The 22,544-nt window shown below is 45.2% G+C and overlaps 1 protein-coding gene across 2 annotated transcripts in view; it reads right to left on the bottom strand.

The window, feature by feature from the left end:
• Nucleotides 1-793: 793 nt before the first annotated feature.
• Nucleotides 794-22,544, bottom strand: part of LOC139412920 (rho guanine nucleotide exchange factor 7-like) — a 41,812-nt gene continuing 20,061 nt past the window's right edge. Inside the window, exons 10-21 of one of the 2 annotated variants that reach the window (XM_071159793.1) lie at nucleotides 13,381-13,519; nucleotides 11,611-11,670; nucleotides 9,694-9,840; nucleotides 9,543-9,629; nucleotides 8,335-8,413; nucleotides 7,930-8,084; nucleotides 5,900-6,121; nucleotides 5,565-5,748; nucleotides 4,837-5,022; nucleotides 2,514-2,613; nucleotides 2,306-2,360; nucleotides 1,743-2,076 (exon numbers count right to left, since the gene is read on the bottom strand). In XM_071159793.1, the coding sequence (XP_071015894.1) occupies nucleotides 1,954-2,076; nucleotides 2,306-2,360; nucleotides 2,514-2,613; nucleotides 4,837-5,022; nucleotides 5,565-5,748; nucleotides 5,900-6,121; nucleotides 7,930-8,084; nucleotides 8,335-8,413; nucleotides 9,543-9,629; nucleotides 9,694-9,840; nucleotides 11,611-11,670; nucleotides 13,381-13,519 (1,537 nt within the window). In that variant the 3' untranslated portion in view covers nucleotides 1,743-1,953. Of the gene's footprint in view, nucleotides 2,077-2,305; nucleotides 2,361-2,513; nucleotides 2,614-4,836; nucleotides 5,023-5,564; nucleotides 5,749-5,899; nucleotides 6,122-7,929; nucleotides 8,085-8,334; nucleotides 8,414-9,542; nucleotides 9,630-9,693; nucleotides 9,841-11,610; nucleotides 11,671-13,380; nucleotides 13,520-22,544 lie in introns of both variants that reach the window. The other variant, XM_071159794.1, reaches the window with a different exon arrangement.

Here is a 22,544-nt window from a genome sequence, read left to right on the forward strand (position 1 = left end):
ATGAATGCATTAGTCATCTAGTTAACGTCTGTAAAGTTGTCTGATTCGTTTAGGGATTGGGAGAAAATGCACAATAACAGAGAGTTTGTTCTCGTACGAAATGTCATCAGTTTGACCGGTTTAAAAAAAATGAAAAGCTGAGAAAACAATGAAACACATTTCTGATAAGACTTCAGTTGATTTTGGTGCATATTGTGTGGTTGAAATACTGTCTGCTGGCATAACAGTGTCAAAGGTAACCTGTTAGTCATCTTCACAATTTCTCATGAATTCTTTCAGCATCTCTTATTTCTCCACTCCTGTTCCCGAGACAAAACTAACATTTGTTGTATTATTCCACAGCAGTTATTATATTACTGTACATGTCAGAGGGCCTACAGTCAGTGTCCAGAGTTCAGGTACTATTCCATTTAACCTATAAATTAAATGAGGAACATTCTGTTTATTCATGGATACTAGTGAGCGAGATATCAAAAGGTGCATGTAAACAGCTTATTCCGATTAAGACCGTAAGCAGGATATGAGCTACTGTCCGGAATACTGCGCACATGGAAACGTGGTCACCGTCACCATTCCTGGACTGTTTATCGTATATTTCCACCTGAATCTACCACTGACAGGCATCCAATGATAACTGTCTGATACATTTGAAGTTAAAAGTGACAGCACTTTGCAGGACAAAGGCTACATCACATTTAGGTCATTAAAGCAGACGCTGTTATTCAGAGGCAACGTGCTTTCAACTAAGACGGGTAAAACACGTCAGTCATCGCAAGTATTCAGACACACGAGATTCAGTTTACTGGTTTAATTCAGAGACAAGTGGAGAAGAGTGAGAGACGAAGAGGTAATAAATAGAGGATATGGGAGGTTTTCACTGAACAATAGACTTGAGGAGTGCATAACACACCAGTCAATTTCATTTAAATACATAAATTACAGACATAATATAGAATCTGAAATAGTTAGAATAAGTAGTTTACATTAGTGTTCATCATTGGAATCAATATTGCATTGGAAGGTTTGACCTATTTTAAACTGAAGAGCATGAAAGATGTAAGCTGCTATCATGGAATAGTTTCCCCAAGGCACATTTCATGATATTCATTTGAGACGCTACGGTTAGTTTCTGTACAAATCATAGGTGACAAAGAAGTAGAAAAGCAAAAGTAGAAATACAGTGTTTTCAGGAAAGCATTAACATAGAAAGTCCATTATCCGGTACAATAACAGAAACAAACAAGAAATAGGTCATCCAGAATACTTCAAATCATCATCAGAAAGCCACAAAAATCACCTGAAAACGTTCCAGTATTGGATTGCTAAGGTTTCCATGGAAACATGCAGAATGAGCTAGAGGTTATGCTGTTCTGTGTGTTGGCCATAGGTTCCTACAAGGCTCAGAGGAATGGGCAGGGAGATGCGCCAGAGCGGGGTAAGAGGGTGGGGGTGTTGAGGAGCTTGGCAGCAGGGTAATGGAGGCAGTGACAAAATCATCATCTGTCAAAATTGTCTGGGTTGCATCTCAATAGTCTACCGTTGCTACCTTTCCTCGTCTTTCATCTGCATAAAACTGGACAGGTGGAAGGAAATCCATTTGTAGGCACTAGGGACCTACTGCACATATCAGTGCAGATCAGCAAAGATGAGAAGAGCAAACCAGGTATCTTCACTAGTGTGATTGTTCCAGCCTCTTTCCAATCCCAGATCAACACAGAGGTCGGAGGTCCATGCCGCAGCCAATAGTCTTCCAGAGTGATTCAGGGACACTATGTTGCATTTTCATTGGCTGTTTTGACTTTGGACCACACCCAGTCTCTTACAACAGTGACAGATTAGTGTTCCACAGTGTCAGTTCACAGTGTTACGTCAGATAGCTTTGTGGTTAACAATTTTGGTCCAGTCACGATGGAGCCCAAACCCAACCATGTTGATGCGATGTCACCTGATTATTCACAGGTTGGTCTCGTCCCAGGTGGGGTCATTCATGTTCTTCAGGACTCTCCTCAGGATCTTCTCCAGCTCCTTCCTGGCTTTCTGCTCTTCATCCAGGGTCCTCCTCATTTTCTTGTTGTCCTGTTTGGGGGGGGGGGGGGGAAAGATGGCCGCTGGAACTTAGAAAAGGGTCTAAATCGCACATGCCTGGAATGAACAGTGCTCTGGTACTGGGATGTATATGCTTAGAGTTTTATCATAGAGAGCCTCTAATTGATTCATTATGATGCTGATGCTGTATGACTGACATGCTATTTGATGTGACTGCTTCAGAGAATGCTAAAACGTGCCAACTCTCCTGAACGCTCACCTGTTTCAGCTCCTGCACTTCATCCTTCAGCCCGTACACCGTGTCTACTAGAGTCCTAAGGCAGACAGACACGTTAGTTAACCAACCCAACCACAGCTCACCATTATCAATAAACCCCATTAGGGAACATATAAACTTCTGAACGTGTGAAGTGAAGTGTTCTCCCAATTTAACGCACTGGTAGTTCAGGGAGGAATGTAGTGCTTACTTCTCCTCGATGACAGTCTGTCCGTTGCTCTTGGTCTCCTCCACGATGATCTTCTCCTCCTCAGGGAAGAGCAAGTGCAGACCTGACTTCTCCCTGGATCCTGATTGGTAAAACAAGACCGTCAGCAGAGCACATTGGTCGATGGACGGGATGACTTATTGACTGATTGGCTGACTGAGGGAGGGTGACCTTTCCGTAGAGGTTTGACACACTAAGGCTGTAGCTCAATAGTTCAAACTAGCCTCTTCTCCTTGTGTGCTGTCCCCCCGATCACAGTCCTTTATAGTAGCCCTTTCAGTTATCAGCGGCAATGAAGGAAAAGACGACAAGGAGGCCATTTTAGAGTATTAGGACACAGCCCAAACCAGATTCAGATAAGCGGCCTGTCAAAGGGGTCCTGTGGAGGGATCAGGACAGGTGTGGTAGAGGAAAACTTGACCTGGCAAATCAAGTCTCCCTCTCATCTACCATTTATCCATACAGGAGATTCCATTGAGATTCAATATCGCTGTTCTCCAAGGGAGATCTAAGCTATGACAGCAGCATATTAACTCATCATTTTAATGATTGTAACATGACACCAGGTCCTTTGAAGCCGTTAATAGTTGAGAACAGAAGGGAGGCTGAGGAGCATTTCCTTTGTCCACAGAGGTCTTTTGATGGGAGAAGGGTGTGTGTGCGTGTATACTACCGTTAAAAAGTTTGGGGTCACTTAGAAAAGTCCTTTTTAACTTCAAATTGATCAGAAATACAGTGTAGACATTGTTAATGTTGTAAATGACTATTGTAGCCGGAAACGGCAGATTATTTATGGAATATCTACAGAGGCCCGTTATCAGCAACCATCACTCGTGTTCCAATGGCAAGTTGTGTTAGCTAATCCAAGTTTATCATTTTTAAAAGGCTAATTGAGCATTAGAAAACCCTTTTGCAATTATGTTAGCACAGCTAAAAACTGTTCTGATTAAAGAAGCAATAGAAAACTCGTCTTCTTTAGGCTAGTTGGGTATCTGGAGCATCAGCATGTGGGTTTGATTACAGGCTCAAAGGGCCAGAAACAAATGACTTTCTTCTGAAACTCGTCAGTCTATTCTTGTAAGAAATGAAGGCTATTCCATGGGAGAAATTGCCAAGAAACTGAAGATCTCGTACAACGCTGTGTACTACTCCCTTCACAGAACAGTGCAAACTGGCTCTAACCAGTAGTGCATGCATGCATGAATACATAGTGGCTTGCAAAAGTATTTTGTTGCCTTGCAACCTGGAATTAAATAGATTTTTGTTTCCCAGTCCCTGCCGATGAAAAACATCCCCACAGCATGATGCTGCCGCCACCATGCTTCACTGTGGGGATGGTGTTCAAGGTGATGGGAAGTGTTGGGTTTGCGCCAGACATAGCGTTTTCCTTGATAGCCAAAAAGCTCAATTTTAGTGTCATCTGACCAGAGTACCTTCTTCCATATGTTTGGGGAGTCTCCCACATGCCTTTTGGCAAACATATATTTTTCTTTAAGCAATGGCTTTTTTCTGGACACTCTTCCATAAAGCCCAGTTCTGTGGAGTGTACGGCTTAAAGTGATCCAATGGACAGATACTCCAATCTCCGCTGTGGTGCTTTGTAGTTCCTTCAGGGTTATTTTTGGTATCTTTGTTTCCTCTCTGATTAATGCCCTCCTTGCCTGGTCTGTGAGTTTTGGTGGGCAGCCCTCTCTTGACAGGTTTATTGTGGTGCCATATTCTTTCAATTTTTTAATAATGGATTTAATGGTGCTCCGTGGGATGTTCAAAGTTTCAGATATTTTTTATAACCCAACCCTGATCTGTACTTCTCCACAACTTTGTCCCCGACCTGTTTGGAGAGCTCCTTGGTCTTCATAGTTCCACTTGCTTGGTGGTGCCCCTTGCTTAGTGGTGTTGCAGACTCTGGGACCTTTCAGAACAGGATACTGAGATCATGTGACCCTTAGATTGCACACAGGTGGACTTTAACTAATTATGTGACTTCTGAAGGTAATTGGTTGCACCAGATCTTATTTAGGGGCTTCATAGCAAAAAGGGGGTGAATACATACGCACGCACCACTTTTCCGTTAAAAAAAAGTATGTTTTTTTTGTTGTTGTTTTAAACAAGCTATTTTTTCATTTCACTTCACTAAGGTGGACTATTTTGTGTATGTCCAATACATGAAACATTTGCGTACGGCAACATTTGTCTAGCCAGCAATGGGGTTCCAAAACTACGATGAAAGAAAATCACATTTCAAAATAAAATAGTTTATTAAAAAAGGTGTGGGATATATGGGAGGAGCGACTGTAGCTCTTACGAGAAACGGAGGAGGTCCTGTAACTACTGGCGGTCCAAATACTGTCATAATCCGAGTCCTCTGATAGGTCAGACCAGGGCTCGGTCCCTCTGGACAGGCTGCTACGGCAACCTATAGTGTCCACACTGGACCGGTCAACTGGCTCGGCCAGCACGTGGTTATGCATCAAATCAGTACCCTGCCATGCTGGAACGAGGAGGGGGGGTGGATCAAACCATACGGAACGAGGAGGGGGAGTGGATCAAACCATAATAAAGCGGTGTGGGGGGGGCAAATAATTGTTGAGGTGGGTTGTGGAGAGAGGGATCCATAATAATAGGACAAATAATATACAGGTATATTTAAAATGAGGAGGGATGGTGGGGTTATGGATGTAAATATATATATTTTTTTTTAAGGGAGAGGACACAAAATAGACAAACCAAAAGGAGGAGGAACAGAGCGGAGAATAACAGAATGCAAAGGGGATGATGGGAGAGAAAAGAAACAGGAGAGAACATAGTTAGAGAGGAGACAACACTGAACTATGAGTAGCAATAGACTAGACACTGTGACAGTTGAATCTAAACAGCTGTACTCTAAAGAGCATTTATCCAGAACCTGTGAAGTCTTAGAACTAATCTGGACATGGTTCATGTTAGTACAGAAATAAAAGACACCAAAGACTAGTTGGTATTGGTTGAAGTATTGGGTCTCTGGCAGGTTGTGTGTTTGCGGCGTAGTCTTACTTGAGTTGAGTGTCTGTCGTGTTTTGGCGCTGGTGCAGTAGGCCTCGATCACTTTCAGGATCTGGGCATCCTCCTCCAGAGCTGCAGTACTCTTCCTGGTAGCAAAGTCCTCATCTGAAGCTTTCCTCTCAGGCTTACGCTTAGGCAGCAGCTTCTTCATACTCTTAGGACTTTTACTCAGATCCTAGAGAGGGAGATAAAAACAGGAAGAGAGAGGCTCTCTTAGAACCCTAGAGGTGGGCTATTTTATTGATAAAGGCATCATCTCTAGAAACTGTGCTAGCTATTACTGTTTGGAACCTATTCCCTCTTAGACAAAAGGCCCAGGACCATACCTCTTTATAGCAGAGTGCTGCCGAGGGCTTAAGTGGGGGCGCGGGGCGGAGGCAGCTGAGGCTCCAGGGTTTGGGGGTGCTGGGGGGCTCCAGGGGACCCCACATGGGGGGGGTTTGAGGGACCCCGTGGGAGGAGGGGTGGGGTAGGGTGTGGTAGGCAGGGCCCGCAGATACACCCCTACTCTCTGAGTGTCTGGAGGGGGTCAGGGGATGGGACGGGAGCTGGGGGAGAGAGAAAGGGGGAGAGAGAACAGAGGGAAGAAGTTTAAGACAGGTACAAAAAAAAAAAAAAGAGTATATCATATATAGGGTAGCATTTCTTGGAATGAAATGATGCTTACTGCGTTCATAACCAAGTGGGAAGGTGGTAACCGATTAATCGGTATGGCCGATTAATTAGGGCCAATTTCAAGTTTCATAAATCGGTTATCGGCCTTTTTGGACTCCGATTATGGCCGATTAAATTGCAATCCAGGAGGAAACTGCTTGGCAGGCTGATCACCTGTTACACGAGCGCAGTGTCAAAAGGGGCCAAGGTAAGTTACTAGCTAGCATTAAACTTATCTTATAAAAAACAATCAATCTTAACATAATCACTAGTTAACCAAGTAATATCATCAACCATGTGTAGTTAACTAGCTTGCCTAATCAATGCGGTGCCTGTTCATTTATTATCGACTCACAGCCTACTTCAACTTCGCCGAACGGGTGATGATTTAACAAAAGCGCATTCAAGAAAAAAGCACATTCGTTGCACAAATGTACCTAACCATAAACATCAATGCCTTTCTTAAAATCAATACACAGAAGTATATTTTTTTTTAACCTGCATATTTAGTTCAAATAAATCAATGTTAGCAGGCAATATTAACCAGGTGAAATTGTGTCACTTCTCTTGCGTTCAGTGCAAGCAGAGTCAGGGTATATGCAACAGTTAGGGCTGCCTGGCTCGTAGCGAACTGTGTTTCTTCCTAACAAAGACGGTAATTCATTTGACAGAATTTTACATAATTATGACATAACATTGAAGGTTGTGCAATGTAACAGCAATATTTAGACTTACGGATGCCACCTGTTAGATAAAATACAGAACGGTTCTGTATTTCACTGAAAGAATAAATGTTTTGTTTTCTAAATGATAGTTTCCAGATTTGACCATTATTAAAGGCTCGTATTTCTGTGTGTTTATTATAATTAAGTCTATGATTTGGATAGCAGTCTGACTGAGCGGTGGTAGGCAGCAGCGGGTTCGTAAGCATTCAAACAGCACTTTACTGCATTTTGCAAGCCGCTCTTAGCAATGCTTGAGGCAAAGCGCAATTTATGACTTCAAGCCTATCAACTCCCGAGATTAGGCTGGCAATACTGAAGTGCCAATAAGAACATCCAATAGTCAAAGGTATATGAAATACAAATGGTATAGAGAAATAGTCGACGCGTCATAATTCCTAGAACTACAACCCAAAACTTCTTAACTGGGAATATTGAACCACCAGCTTTCATATGTTCTCATGTTCTGAGCAAGGAACTGAAATGTTAGCTTTTTTACATGGAACATATTGCACTTTTACGTTCTTCTCCAACACTTTGTTTTTGCATTATTTCAACCAAATTGAACATGTTTCATTATTTATTTGAGACTAAATAGATTTTATTGTAAATATATATTACAATTTATTTTTTTTAAATAAAAAGTAATGTTTTATTGTTGCATTTAACTGCCGAAAAAGCTATTACAGAGGTCATTTCCTCAGTATGTGACATCAAAGTTCAACATGTGGGAGAGGTCTGTGATGATAGACGAGTTTCCCACTAAGGGGGGCATTCAGATGAATATTTCCCAGTGGTATGGTCATATTTACAAATTTCCAAGATGTTATGAACGCAGCATTATCTTTCCCATTCATTTGGAATTTAAACCTGCAAATATCCTAATCCATGTACCTGGATCTACACAAGAAAAATGTCAGACAAACGTCGATACCCTTCCCTTTAACTGACAGTCAGACTGGAGAGGTTGGGGGTGTTACCGTGTGGCAGGGGACAGACTGGGGCTTGGCGGTTGGTGTGGTCATGATCACGGAGGGGGCGTTTCTGATCTGAGTGTGTCTCGACAGATGCTCCACCCACTCCTGCAAATCCTGCTGGTTGTTACACACCACCTGCATCCGCTCACACGTACTGCCTGTAACACACACACAAGATCTTGTTTAACTAACCTTGTGGGGACACAATTTATTCCCATTCAAAATTATATTTTGCCGAACCCCTAACCTCAACCTTAACCCCCCTTTAGAAATAGCCTTTTTCCTTCGGATCCCCACAAGTATAGTTAAACATGTCCACACACACACACACACACACACACGTGTTTACAGACATTACCCTTAATTTGAGCTGGTTAAACTCCACTAGTAAAATAACTGTAAACGTACCTGATATTTCGAAAGCGTTTTTGACCAACTCACAATCTTCTATCCTTGAGATAAGCATTCCTGTCAATGGCAGCTTATCCTTTAAAGCAAATCAACAAACAAGTTTCACAAACCTTTAGTGTTTACACACATAAGGGCACTAAAAAAAATCTGTTAGATTTTTGCCTGATTCCGTTCCTTCCCTTTTTTTTTGTTGGGAAAAAACCTCAAAGCATTTGATGTTCTAAGTCCGTAACAATGCTTAAACCACATCAGGAGACCACTTGGTCTGGGGGAATTTTGTATTTTTTTTTTTTTATTAGATTTTTGGGTGTAATTACCCTTTAACTACTCACTAGTCAGAGATAGTTGTTTGGTTAGGATGCTTCTGTAGCACTCATGTGATTGCAAAGTCTGCAAAACAAATGGCCACTGGATTGATGCAAATAGTCATGATATCATTCTGCCAGGTAGGCATATGCTACCTTGTAGTTAAATGGTCAAATAGGAAAAAATCCCTCCACAATTTTTTCTGTTTGCTAAAATTCCAAGTTCGCCTAATTTCAGTTTGTGACAAAACAAGCAATGTGTAGAGAATCATTGTACCATCTAAACCGCTGTGAAATATATTTTCAATAACCAACAATATTGTATTTTCAGCTGTTTGAAGCTGGTGTACAAAACCGAAAGTTAAAAAAAAAAAAAAAAAACTTAACGGGAGGCATAGAAATTGCACACATAGAACAGATATACCTCTTCTTAGAATGCTTTCAATGAGATGGACATATCTGTAACTCACATTTCTATGTGAATTTGGTTGGGTCACGCAAAAAGTCACATATTGTAGCTTTAACATTTAACTGAGAAGGTTTTTGGGAAAGCCTACCATCAACCAGAAGACAGTTGGCAAAACATTAGCGATTAACTACAATAAGTGATAGACAAACACGCACACAAGCATTCCTGTGCCGTTGCCTCCTCAGAAAGTTGAAGGAAAATATGAATCACTGATGCATTTTATTTATGTCATGATAATCTTGGGCGAATGAATAACTTTCAAAACATTTAGTGGATTTCCTACTAAGTTCAATACATTTTTGAATATTGTTGATATTCGTTTTAACGTCTCGAATTCAGGATTCCGTCATGTTCTCCACAAAGCAGAATCTAATCTATAGGGCCCTAAATATTAACAAAGGACAGAGCGAGAACGAGAGAGAGATCCCGACCTGGTAGATGAATCCACTCATTCTGGAGCTGGCAGACAGCAGTAGGAGAACATTTGGGAACAGCAGGAGGTAGCGTTCACTCTTCTCCTAAAGAAGACAAACACACACTGTTAAGACGTTCCTGGGTGTAGATTTTAGATGCGCGTCTTACCTCTGATCCGTGTGTGTGGCAGAGTATGTGTGACATGTACAGGACAGGGCCCAGGGTTCTGATGTCATCTCCCTCCCAGCGTCTGACCGTCTCAGTTAGAATCTGCAGCTCCAGCTCCTTACGTTTCCTCACCTCCTGACACTGAGCCTGAAGCCATGGAGACACAAACAAATAAAAGGAAGCTGTTTTAAAGTATTGAATCCCAATCAATGTGAGAGAGACAGTGAGAGAGAAACACACACACACACACACACACACACACGGAAGATCCAGGCTGCATAGAAGCCCAAGCCAGGGCACCAAGCCACAGAACAGCAGAGCCAAATCGTGGAGCTCAGAGCCAGGCTAAAGCTTTCCCTCAGCCCAGGATTAGCAAAACTGCACTGCCTGCACACATCAACAAGACAGAGACTATTTAACATGTGAATTTAACCCTGAATAACACTGGATTCCATATACGCTAGTGCTCAAACGTTTGGGGTCACTTAGAAATGTCCTTGTTTTTTAAAGAAAAGCAAAAATAATTGTCCATTAAAATAACAAAATGTATCAGATATACAGTGTAGACATTGTTAATGTTGTAAATGACTGTTGTAGCTGGAAACAGCTGATTTTTTATGGAATATCTACAGAGGCCTGTTATCAGCAACCATCACTCGTGTTCCAATGGCACGTTGTGTTAGCTAATCCAAGTTTATCATTTTAAAAAGGCTAACTGATCATTAGAAAACCCTTTTGCAATTATGTTAGCACAGCTGAAAACTGTTAGGCTGATTGTATCTGAAGCATCAGCATTTGTGGGTTCGATTACAGGCTCAAAATGTCCAGAAACAAAACTTTTTTCTGAAACGTGTCAGTCTATTCTGGCAGCTTCATTAAATAGTACCTGCCAAACACCAGTCTCAACGTCAACAGTGAAGAGGCCGACTCCGGGCTGCTGGTCTTCTAGGCGGAGTTGGAAAAAAAAGCCATATCTCAGACTAGCTAATAAAAACAAAAGATTAAGATGGGCAAAAAAACACTGACACTGGACAGAGGAACTCTGCCTAGAAGACCAGCATCCCAGAGTCACCTCTTCACTGTTGACGTTGAGACTGGTGTTTTGCAGGTACTATTTAATGAAGCTGCCAGTTGAGGACTTGTGAGGCATTTGTTTCTCAAACTAGACACTAATGTACTTGTCCTCTTGCTCAGTTGTGCACTGGGGCCTCCCACTCCTCTTTCTATTCTGGTTAGAGTCCGTTTATGCTGTTCTGTGAAGGGAGTAGAACACAGCGTTGTACAAGATCTTCAGTTTCTTGGCAATTTCTCACAAGGAATAGCCTTCATGTCTCAGAACAAAAATAGACTGATGAGTTCCAGAAGGAAGTTCTTTGTTTCAAGCCATTTTGAGCCTGTAGTCGAACCCACAAATGCTGATGCTCCAGATACTCAACTAGTCTAAACAAGGCCAGTTTTATTGCTTCTTTAATCAGCCTAACAGTTTTCAGCTGTGCTAACATAATTGCAAAGGGGTTTTCTAATTATCAATTAGCCTTTTAAAATGATCAACTTGTATTAGCTGACATCGTGCCATTGCGACACAGGAGTGATGGTTGCTGATAATTGGCTTCTGTACGCCTATGTAGGCATTCCATTAAAATGTATGTACTGATAAAAAATAAACTGTTTCCAGCTACAATAGTCATTTACAACATTAACAATGTCTACACTGTATTTCTGATCAATTTGATGTTATTTTAAAATGGACAAAACAAAAAAAAAAGAGGTGCTTTTCTTTAAAAAATAAGGACATTTCTAAGTGACCCCAAACTTTTGAACGGTAGTGCACATCATCAACAAGAGACATGCAGTGTTGAAGGGTTACATTTACATAAGTCATTAAAGCGAGACCGGGACGGTGTATGTCCGACTTACAGAGAGGCTTTTGAAGGAGGTCAAACACTTCTGGATGTCTGGTCGATCAGGATGATGCTCCTGATGAAGAAGAGGGGGACGTTTGATTCATCAGAAGATCACAGGTCTAACAGTCAATATAGTCTACACCTACACAACAAAAAGCATAGTAGTGAAAAAAAAAAAAAAACATAATAGTGAAGACCTCAAAAGTATGAAATTACACATATGGAATCCTGAACTAAAAAAAAAAAAAAAAAAGTGTTAAATGTAAATATATTTGATATCCTTCAAAGTAGCCACCCAGTGCCTTGATGACAGCTTTGCACACTCTTGGTATTCTCTCAACCAGCTTCATGAGGAATGGAATGCATTTCAATTAACAGGTGTGCCTTGTTAAAGGTTCATTTGTGGATTTTCTTTCCTTCTTAATGCGTTTGAGCCAATCAGTTGTGTTGTGACAAGGTAGGGGTGGTATACAGAAGACCAAGTCCATATTATGGCAAGAACAGCTTAAATAAGCAAAGAGAAACAGTCCATCATTACTTGCAGACATGAAGGTCAGTCAATCCAGAACTTCGAAAGTTTCTTCAAGTGCAGTCGCAAAAACCATCAAGCGCTATGATGAAACTGGCTCTCATCAGGACAGCCACAGGAAAAGAAGACCCAAAGTTACATCTGCTGCAGAGGATGTTCATTAGAGTTACCAGCCTCAGAAATTGCAGCCCAAATAAATGCTTCAGAGTTCAAGTAACAGACACATCTCAACATCGACTGTTACGAGGACACTGCGTTAATCAGGCCATGGTCGAATTTCTGCAAAGAAACCACTACTAAAGGACACCAATAAGAAGAGACTTGCTTGGGACAAGAAATACGAGCAATGGACATTAGACCGGTGGAAATCTGTGCTTTGGTCTGATGAGTCCAAATTCTGGTTGCAACCGCCGTGTCTTTGTAAGATGCAGTGAGATGCAGAGTAGGTGAACGAATGATCTCCGCACGTGTGGTTCCCACCGTGAAGCATGGAGGAGGTGGTGTGATGGTACTTTGCTGGTGACACTGTCTGTGATTTATGTACAATTCAAGGCACACTTAACCAGCATGGCTACCACAGGATTCTGCAGCGATGCGCCATCCCATCTGGTCTTTCGCTTAGAGGGAATCTCATTTGTGTTTCAACAATGACCCAAAACACGCCTCCTCGCTGTGTAAGGGCTATTTGACCAAGAAAGCGAGTGATGGAGTGCTGCATCAGATTACCTAGCATCCACAATCACCTGACCTCAACACAATTGAGATTGTTTGGGATGAGTTGGACCGCTGAGTGAAGGAAAAGCAGCCAACAAATGCTCAGCATATGTGGGAACTTTTTCAAGTCTGTGGGAAAAGCATTCCAGGTGACTCTCATGAAGCTGGTTGAGAGAATGCCAACAGTGTGCAAAGCGATCATTAAGGCAAAGGGTGGCTACTTTGAAGAATCTCAAATATATTTTGATTTGTTTAACACCTTTTTGGTTACTACATGATTCCATAAGGGTTATTTAATAGTTTGTGTCTTCACTATTATTCTACATTGCAGAAAGTAGTAAAAAAAAATAAAGAAAAACCCTGGAATGAGTGTTTCGAAAAACGTTTGACTGGTACTGTATATTTACAAAAAATATATATGGGAGATTGGAAATGATGCAGACAATTCCATTGACGGAAGCTACAATCTGTCTGTAATATTAAAGCTGTTCTAGACCCTAAAAAAATAAATACTAAATAACCAGATGGTCTCCCTCTCACCTCCATGTGTCTCTCCAGTTCCTTCAGCAGTGTAGGGTATTTGTCCAGCCTCATGAAGGGTTTACTGAGACCAGTGGTGAGGGTCAGGATACCTGGACTACTGGCTCCCTTCCCCTCCATAAACTCCCCCAGCTCCTCACTGAAACACACAGCGACATACTAAACTCCCCCAGCTCCTCACTGAAACACACAGCTCCTCACTGAAACACACAGCAGCATACTAAACCCACCAGCTCCTCACTGAAACACACAGCTCCTCAGTGAAACACACAGCGACATACTAAACTCCCCCAGCTCCTCACTGAAACACACAGCTCCTCACTGAAACACACAGCGGCATACTAAACACACAGCGGCATACTAACCCCACCAGCTCCTCACTGAAACAAACAGCTCCTCACCGAAACACACAGCGACATACTAAACTCTCCCAGCTCCTCACTGAAACACACAGCGACATACTAAACTCCCCCAGCTCCTCTCTGAAACACACAGCTCCTCACTGAAACACACAGCGGCATACTAAACCCACCAGCTCCTCACTGAAACAAACAGCGACATACTAAACTCCCCCAGCTCCTCACTAAAACACACAGCTCCTCACTGAAACACAGAGCGGCATACTAAACCCACCAGCTCCTCACTGAAACACACAGCGACATACTAAACTCCCCCAGCTCCTCTCTGAAACACACAGCTCCTCACTGAAACACACAGCTCCTCACTGAAACACACAGCTCCTCACTGAAACACACAGCGGCATACTAAACCCACCAGCTCCTCACTGAAACACACAGCTCCTCACTGAAACACACAGCTCCTCACTGAAACACACAGCGGCATACTAAACCCACCAGCTCCTCACTGAAACACACAGCTCCTCACTGAAACACACAGCTCCTCACTGAAACACACAGCTCCTCACTGAAAACACACAGCTCCTCACTGAAAACACACAGCTCCTCACTGAAAACACACAGCGGCATACGAAACCCACCAGCTCCTCACTGAAACACACAGCTCCTCACTGAAACACACAGCTCCTCACCGAAACACACAGCGACATACTAAACTCTCCCAGCTCCTCACCGAAACACACAGCGAGCGACATACTAAACTCTCCCAGCTCCTCACTGAAACACACAGCGACATACTAAACTCCCCCAGCTCCTCTCTGAAAAACACAGCTCCTCACTGAAACACACAGCGGCATACTAAACCCACCAGCTCCTCACTGAAACACACAGCGACATACTAAACTCCCCCAGCTCCTCTCTGAAACACACAGCTCCTCACTGAAACACACAGCGACATACTAAACTCCCCCAGCTCCTCACTGAAACACACAGCTCCTCACTGAAACACACAGCGGCATACTAAACCCACCAGCTCCTCACTGAAACACACAGCTCCTCACTGAAACACACAGCTCCTCACTGAAACACACAGCTCCTCACTGAAACACACAGTGGCATACTAAACCCACCAGCTCCTCACTGAAACACACAGCTCCTCACTGAAACACACAGCTCCTCACTGAAACACACAGCTCCTCACTGAAACACACAGCTCCTCACTGAAACACACATCTCCTAACTGAAACACACAGCGGCATACTAAACCCACCAGCTCCTCACTGAAACACACAGCTCCTCACTGAAACACACAGCTCCTCACTGAAACACACAGCTGCATACTAAACCCACCAGCTCCTCACTGAAACACACAGCTCCTCACTGAAACACACAGCGGCAAACTAAACCCACCAGCTCCTCACTGAAACACACAGCTCCTCACTGAAACACACAGCTCCTCACTGAAACACACAGCTCCTCACTGAAACACACAGCTGCACACTAAACCCACTAGCTCCTCACTGAAAACACACAGCTCCTCACTGAAACACACAGCTCCTCACTGAAACACACAGCGGCATACTAAACCCACCAGCTCCTCACTGAAACACACAGCGACATACTAAACTCCCCCAGCTCCTCTCTGAAACACACAGCTCCTCACTGAAACACACAGCTCCTCACTGAAACACACAGCTCCTCACTGAAACACACAGCTCCTCACTGAAACACACAGCGGCATACTAAACCCACCAGCTCCTCACTGAAACACACAGCTCCTCACTGAAACACACAGCTCCTCACTGAAACACACAGCGGCATACTAAACCCACCAGCTCCTCACTGAAACACACAGCTCCTCACTGAAACACACAGCTCCTCACTGAAACACACAGCTCCTCACTGAAAACACACAGCTCCTCACTGAAACACACAGCGGCATACTAAACCCACCAGCTCCTCACTGAAACACACAGCTCCTCACTGAAACACACAGCTCCTCACTGAAACACACAGCTCCTCACTGAAACACACAGCTCCTCACTGAAACACACAGCTCCTCACTGAAACACACAGCTCCTCACTGAAACACACAGCGGCATACTAAACCCACCAGCTCCTCACTGAAACACACAGCTCCTCACCGAAACACACAGCGACATACTAAACTCTCCCAGCTCCTCACCGAAACACACAGCGAGCGACATACTAAACTCTCCCAGCTCCTCACTGAAACACACAGTGACATACTAAACTCCCCCAGCTCCTCTCTGAAACACACAGCTCCTCACTGAAACACACAGCGGCATACTAAACCCACCAGCTCCTCACTGAAACACACAGCGACATACTAAACTCCCCCAGCTCCTCACTGAAACACACAGCTCCTCACTGAAACACACAGCTCCTCACTGAAACACACAGCTCCTCACTGAAACACACAGCTCCTCACTGAAACACACAGCGGCATACTAAACCCACCAGCTCCTCACTGAAACACACAGCGACATACTAAACTCCCCCAGCTCCTCTCTGAAACACACAGCTCCTCACTGAAACACACAGCGACATACTAAACTCCCCCAGCTCCTCACTGAAACACACAGCTCCTCACTGAAACACACAGCGGCATACTAAACCCACCAGCTCCTCACTGAAACACACAGCTCCTCACTGAAACACACAGCTCCTCACTGAAACACACAGCTCCTCACTGAAACACACAGTGGCATACTAAACCCACCAGCTCCTGACCACACAGCTCCTCACTGAAACACACAGCTCCTCACTGAAACACACAGCTCCTCACTGAAACACACAGCTCCTCACTGAAACACACAGCTCCTCACTGAAACACACAGCTCCTAACTGAAACACACAGCGGCATACTAAACCCACCAGCTCCTCACTGAAACACACAGCTCCTCACTGAAACACACAGCTCCTCACTGAAACACACAGCTGCATACTAAACCCACCAGCTCCTCACTGAAACACACAGCTCCTCACTGAAACACACAGCGGCAAACTAAACCCACCAGCTCCTCACTGAAACACACAGCTCCTCACTGAAACACACAGCTCCTCACTGAAACACACAGCTCCTCACTGAAACACACAGCTGCATACTAAACCCACTAGCTCCTCACTGAAAACACACAGCTCCTCACTGAAACACACAGCTCCTCACTGAAACACACAGCGGCATACTAAACCCACCAGCTCCTCACTGAAACACACAGCTCCTCACTGAAACACACAGCGGCAAACTAAACCCACCAGCTCCTCACTGAAACACACAGCTCCTCACTGAAACACACAGCTCCTCACTGAAACACACATCTCCTCACTGAAACACACAGCTGCATACTAAACCCACTAGCTCCTCACTGAAAACACACAGCTCCTCACTGAAACACACAGCTCCTCACTGAAACACACAGCGGCATACTAAACCCACCAGCTCCTCACTGAAACACACAGCTCCTCACTGAAACACACAGCTCCTCACTGAAACACACAGCTCCTCACTGAAAACACACAGCTCCTCACTGAAACACACAGCGGCATACTAAACCCACCAGCTCCTCACTGAAACACACAGCTCCTAACTGAAACACACAGCGGCATACTAAACCCACCAGCTCCTCACTGAAACACACAGCTCCTCACTGAAACACACAGCTCCTCACTGAAACACACAGCGGCATACTAAACCCACCAGCTCCTCACTGAAACACACAGCTCCTAACTGAAACACACAGCGGCATACTAAACCCACTAGCTCCTCACTGAAAACACACAGCTCCTCACTGAAACACACAGCTCCTCACTGAAACACACAGCGGCATACTAAACCCACCAGCTCCTCACTGAAACACACAGCTCCTCACCGAAACACACAGCGACATACTAAACTCTCCCAGCTCCTCACCGAAACACACAGCGAGCGACATACTAAACTCTCCCAGCTCCTCACTGAAACACACAGTGACATACTAAACTCCCCCAGCTCCTCTCTGAAACACACAGCTCCTCACTGAAACACACAGCGGCATACTAAACCCACCAGCTCCTCACTGAAACACACAGCGACATACTAAACTCCCCCAGCTCCTCACTGAAACACACAGCTCCTCACTGAAACACACAGCTCCTCACTGAAACACACAGCTCCTCACTGAAACACACAGCTCCTCACTGAAACACACAGCGGCATACTAAACCCACCAGCTCCTCACTGAAACACACAGCGACATACTAAACTCCCCCAGCTCCTCTCTGAAACACACAGCTCCTCACTGAAACACACAGCGACATACTAAACTCCCCCAGCTCCTCACTGAAACACACAGCTCCTCACTGAAACACACAGCGGCATACTAAACCCACCAGCTCCTCACTGAAACACACAGCTCCTCACTGAAACACACAGCTCCTCACTGAAACACACAGCTCCTCACTGAAACACACAGTGGCATACTAAACCCACCAGCTCCTGACTGAAACACACAGCTCCTCACTGAAACACACAGCTCCTCACTGAAACACACAGCTCCTCACTGAAACACACAGCTCCTCACTGAAACACACAGCTCCTAACTGAAACACACAGCGGCATACTAAACCCACCAGCTCCTCACTGAAACACACAGCTCCTCACTGAAACACACAGCTCCTCACTGAAACACACAGCTGCATACTAAACCCACCAGCTCCTCACTGAAACACACAGCTCCTCACTGAAACACACAGCGGCAAACTAAACCCACCAGCTCCTCACTGAAACACACAGCTCCTCACTGAAACACACAGCTCCTCACTGAAACACACAGCTCCTCACTGAAACACACAGCTGCATACTAAACCCACTAGCTCCTCACTGAAAACACACAGCTCCTCACTGAAACACACAGCTCCTCACTGAAACACACAGCGGCATACTAAACCCACCAGCTCCTCACTGAAACGCACAGCTCCTCACCGAAACACACAGCGACATACTAAACTCCCCCAGCTCCTCACTGAAACACACAGCTCCTCACTGAAACACACAGCGGCATACTAAACCCACCAGCTCCTCACTGAAACACACAGCTCCTCACTGAAACACACAGCTCCTCACTGAAACACACAGCGGCATACTAAACCCACCAGCTCCTCACTGAAACACACAGCTCCTCACTGAAACACACAGCTCCTCACTGAAACACACAGTGGCATACTAAACCCACCAGCTCCTCACTGAAACACACAGCTCCTCACTGAAACACACAGCTCCTCACTGAAACACACAGCTCCTCACTGAAACACACAGCTCCTAACTGAAACACACAGCGGCATACTAAACCCACTAGCTCCTCACTGAAAACACACAGCTCCTCACTGAAACACACAGCTCCTCACTGAAACACACAGCGGCATACTAAACCCACCAGCTCCTCACTGAAACACACAGCGACATACTAAACTCCCCCAGCTCCTCTCTGAAACACACAGCTCCTCACTGAAACACACAGCGACATACTAAACTCCCCCAGCTCCTCACTGAAACACACAGCTCCTCACTGAAACACACAGCGGCATACTAAACCCACCAGCTCCTCACTGAAACACACAGCTCCTCACTGAAACACACAGCTCCTCACTGAAACACACAGCGGCATACTAAACCCACCAGCTCCTCACTGAAACACACAGCTCCTCACTGAAACACACAGCTCCTCACTGAAACACACAGTGGCATACTAAACCCACCAGCTCCTCACTGAAACACACAGCTCCTCACTGAAACACACAGCTCCTCACTGAAACACACAGCTCCTCACTGAAACACACAGCTCCTAACTGAAACACACAGCGGCATACTAAACCCACTAGCTCCTCACTGAAAACACACAGCTCCTCACTGAAACACACAGCTCCTCACTGAAACACACAGCGGCATACTAAACCCACCAGCTCCTCACTGAAACACACAGCTCCTCACTGAAACACACAGCTCCTCACTGAAACACACAGCTCCTCACTGAAACACACAGCTCCTCACCGAAACACACAGCGACATACTAAACTCTCCCAGCTCCTCACCGAAACACACAGCGAGCGACATACTAAACTCTCCCAGCTCCTCACTGAAACACACAGCGACATACTAAACTCGCCCAGCTCCTCTCTGAAAAACACAGCTCCTCACTGAAACACACAGCGGCATACTAAACCCACCAGCTCCTCACTGAAACACACAGCGACATACTAAACTCCCCCAGCTCCTCTCTGAAACACACAGCTCCTCACTGAAACACACAGCGACATACTAAACTCCCCCAGCTCCTCACTGAAACACACAGCTCCTCACTGAAACACACAGCGGCATACTAAACCCACCAGCTCCTCACTGAAACACACAGCTCCTCACTGAAACACACAGCTCCTCACTGAAACACACAGCGGCATACTAAACCCACCAGCTCCTCACTGAAACACACAGCTCCTCACTGAAACACACAGCTCCTCACTGAAACACACAGTGGCATACTAAACCCACCAGCTCCTCACTGAAACACACAGCTCCTCACTGAAACACACAGCTCCTCACTGAAACACACAGCTCCTCACTGAAACACACAGCTCCTAACTGAAACACACAGCGGCATACTAAACCCACTAGCTCCTCACTGAAAACACACAGCTCCTCACTGAAACACACAGCTCCTCACTGAAACACACAGCGGCATACTAAACCCACCAGCTCCTCACTGAAACACACAGCTCCTCACTGAAACACACAGCTCCTCACTGAAACACACAGCGGCATACTAAACCCACCAGCTCCTCACTGAAACACACAGCTCCTCACTGAAACACACAGCTCCTCACTGAAACACACAGCTCCTCACTGAAAACACACAGCTCCTCACTGAAACACACAGCGGCATACTAAACCCACCAGCTCCTCACTGAAACACACAGCTCCTCACTGAAACACACAGCTCCTCACTGAAACACACAGCTCCTCACTGAAACACACAGCTCCTCACTGAAACACACAGCTCCTCACTGAAACACACAGCTCCTCACTGAAACACACAGCGGCATACTAAACCCACCAGCTCCTCACTGAAACAAACAGCGACATACTAAACTCCCCCAGCTCCTCACTAAAACACACAGCTCCTCACTGAAACACAGAGCGGCATACTAAACCCACCAGCTCCTCACTGAAACACACAGCGACATACTAAACTCCCCCAGCTCCTCTCTGAAACACACAGCTCCTCACTGAAACACACAGCTCCTCACTGAAACACACAGCGGCATACTAAACCCACCAGCTCCTCACTGAAACACACAGCTCCTCACTGAAACACACAGCTCCTCACTGAAACACACAGCTCCTCACCGAAACACACAGCGACATACTAAACTCTCCCAGCTCCTCACCGAAACACACAGCGAGCGACATACTAAACTCTCCCAGCTCCTCACTGAAACACACAGCGACATACTAAACTCGCCCAGCTCCTCTCTGAAAAACACAGCTCCTCACTGAAACACACAGCGGCATACTAAACCCACCAGCTCCTCACTGAAACACACAGCGACATACTAAACTCCCCCAGCTCCTCTCTGAAACACACAGCTCCTCACTGAAACACACAGCGACATACTAAACTCCCCCAGCTCCTCACTGAAACACACAGCTCCTCACTGAAACACACAGCGGCATACTAAACCCACCAGCTCCTCACTGAAACACACAGCTCCTCACTGAAACACACAGCTCCTCACTGAAACACACAGCGGCATACTAAACCCACCAGCTCCTCACTGAAACACACAGCTCCTCACTGAAACACACAGCTCCTCACTGAAACACACAGTGGCATACTAAACCCACCAGCTCCTCACTGAAACACACAGCTCCTCACTGAAACACACAGCTCCTCACTGAAACACACAGCTCCTCACTGAAACACACAGCTCCTAACTGAAACACACAGCGGCATACTAAACCCACTAGCTCCTCACTGAAAACACACAGCTCCTCACTGAAACACACAGCTCCTCACTGAAACACACAGCGGCATACTAAACCCACCAGCTCCTCACTGAAACACACAGCTCCTCACCGAAACACACAGCGACATACTAAACTCTCCCAGCTCCTCACCGAAACACACAGCGAGCGACATACTAAACTCTCCCAGCTCCTCACTGAAACACACAGTGACATACTAAACTCCCCCAGCTCCTCTCTGAAACACACAGCTCCTCACTGAAACACACAGCGGCATACTAAACCCACCAGCTCCTCACTGAAACACACAGCGACATACTAAACTCCCCCAGCTCCTCACTGAAACACACAGCTCCTCACTGAAACACACAGCTCCTCACTGAAACACACAGCTCCTCACTGAAACACACAGCTCCTCACTGAAACACACAGCGGCATACTAAACCCACCAGCTCCTCACTGAAACACACAGCGACATACTAAACTCCCCCAGCTCCTCTCTGAAACACACAGCTCCTCACTGAAACACACAGCGACATACTAAACTCCCCCAGCTCCTCACTGAAACACACAGCTCCTCACTGAAACACACAGCGGCATACTAAACCCACCAGCTCCTCACTGAAACACACAGCTCCTCACTGAAACACACAGCTCCTCACTGAAACACACAGCTCCTCACTGAAACACACAGTGGCATACTAAACCCACCAGCTCCTGACTGAAACACACAGCTCCTCACTGAAACACACAGCTCCTCACTGAAACACACAGCTCCTCACTGAAAC

Source organism: Oncorhynchus clarkii, chromosome 7 (assembly GCF_045791955.1).
Source record: "Oncorhynchus clarkii lewisi isolate Uvic-CL-2024 chromosome 7, UVic_Ocla_1.0, whole genome shotgun sequence".
Classification (NCBI taxonomy): domain Eukaryota; kingdom Metazoa; phylum Chordata; class Actinopteri; order Salmoniformes; family Salmonidae; genus Oncorhynchus; species Oncorhynchus clarkii.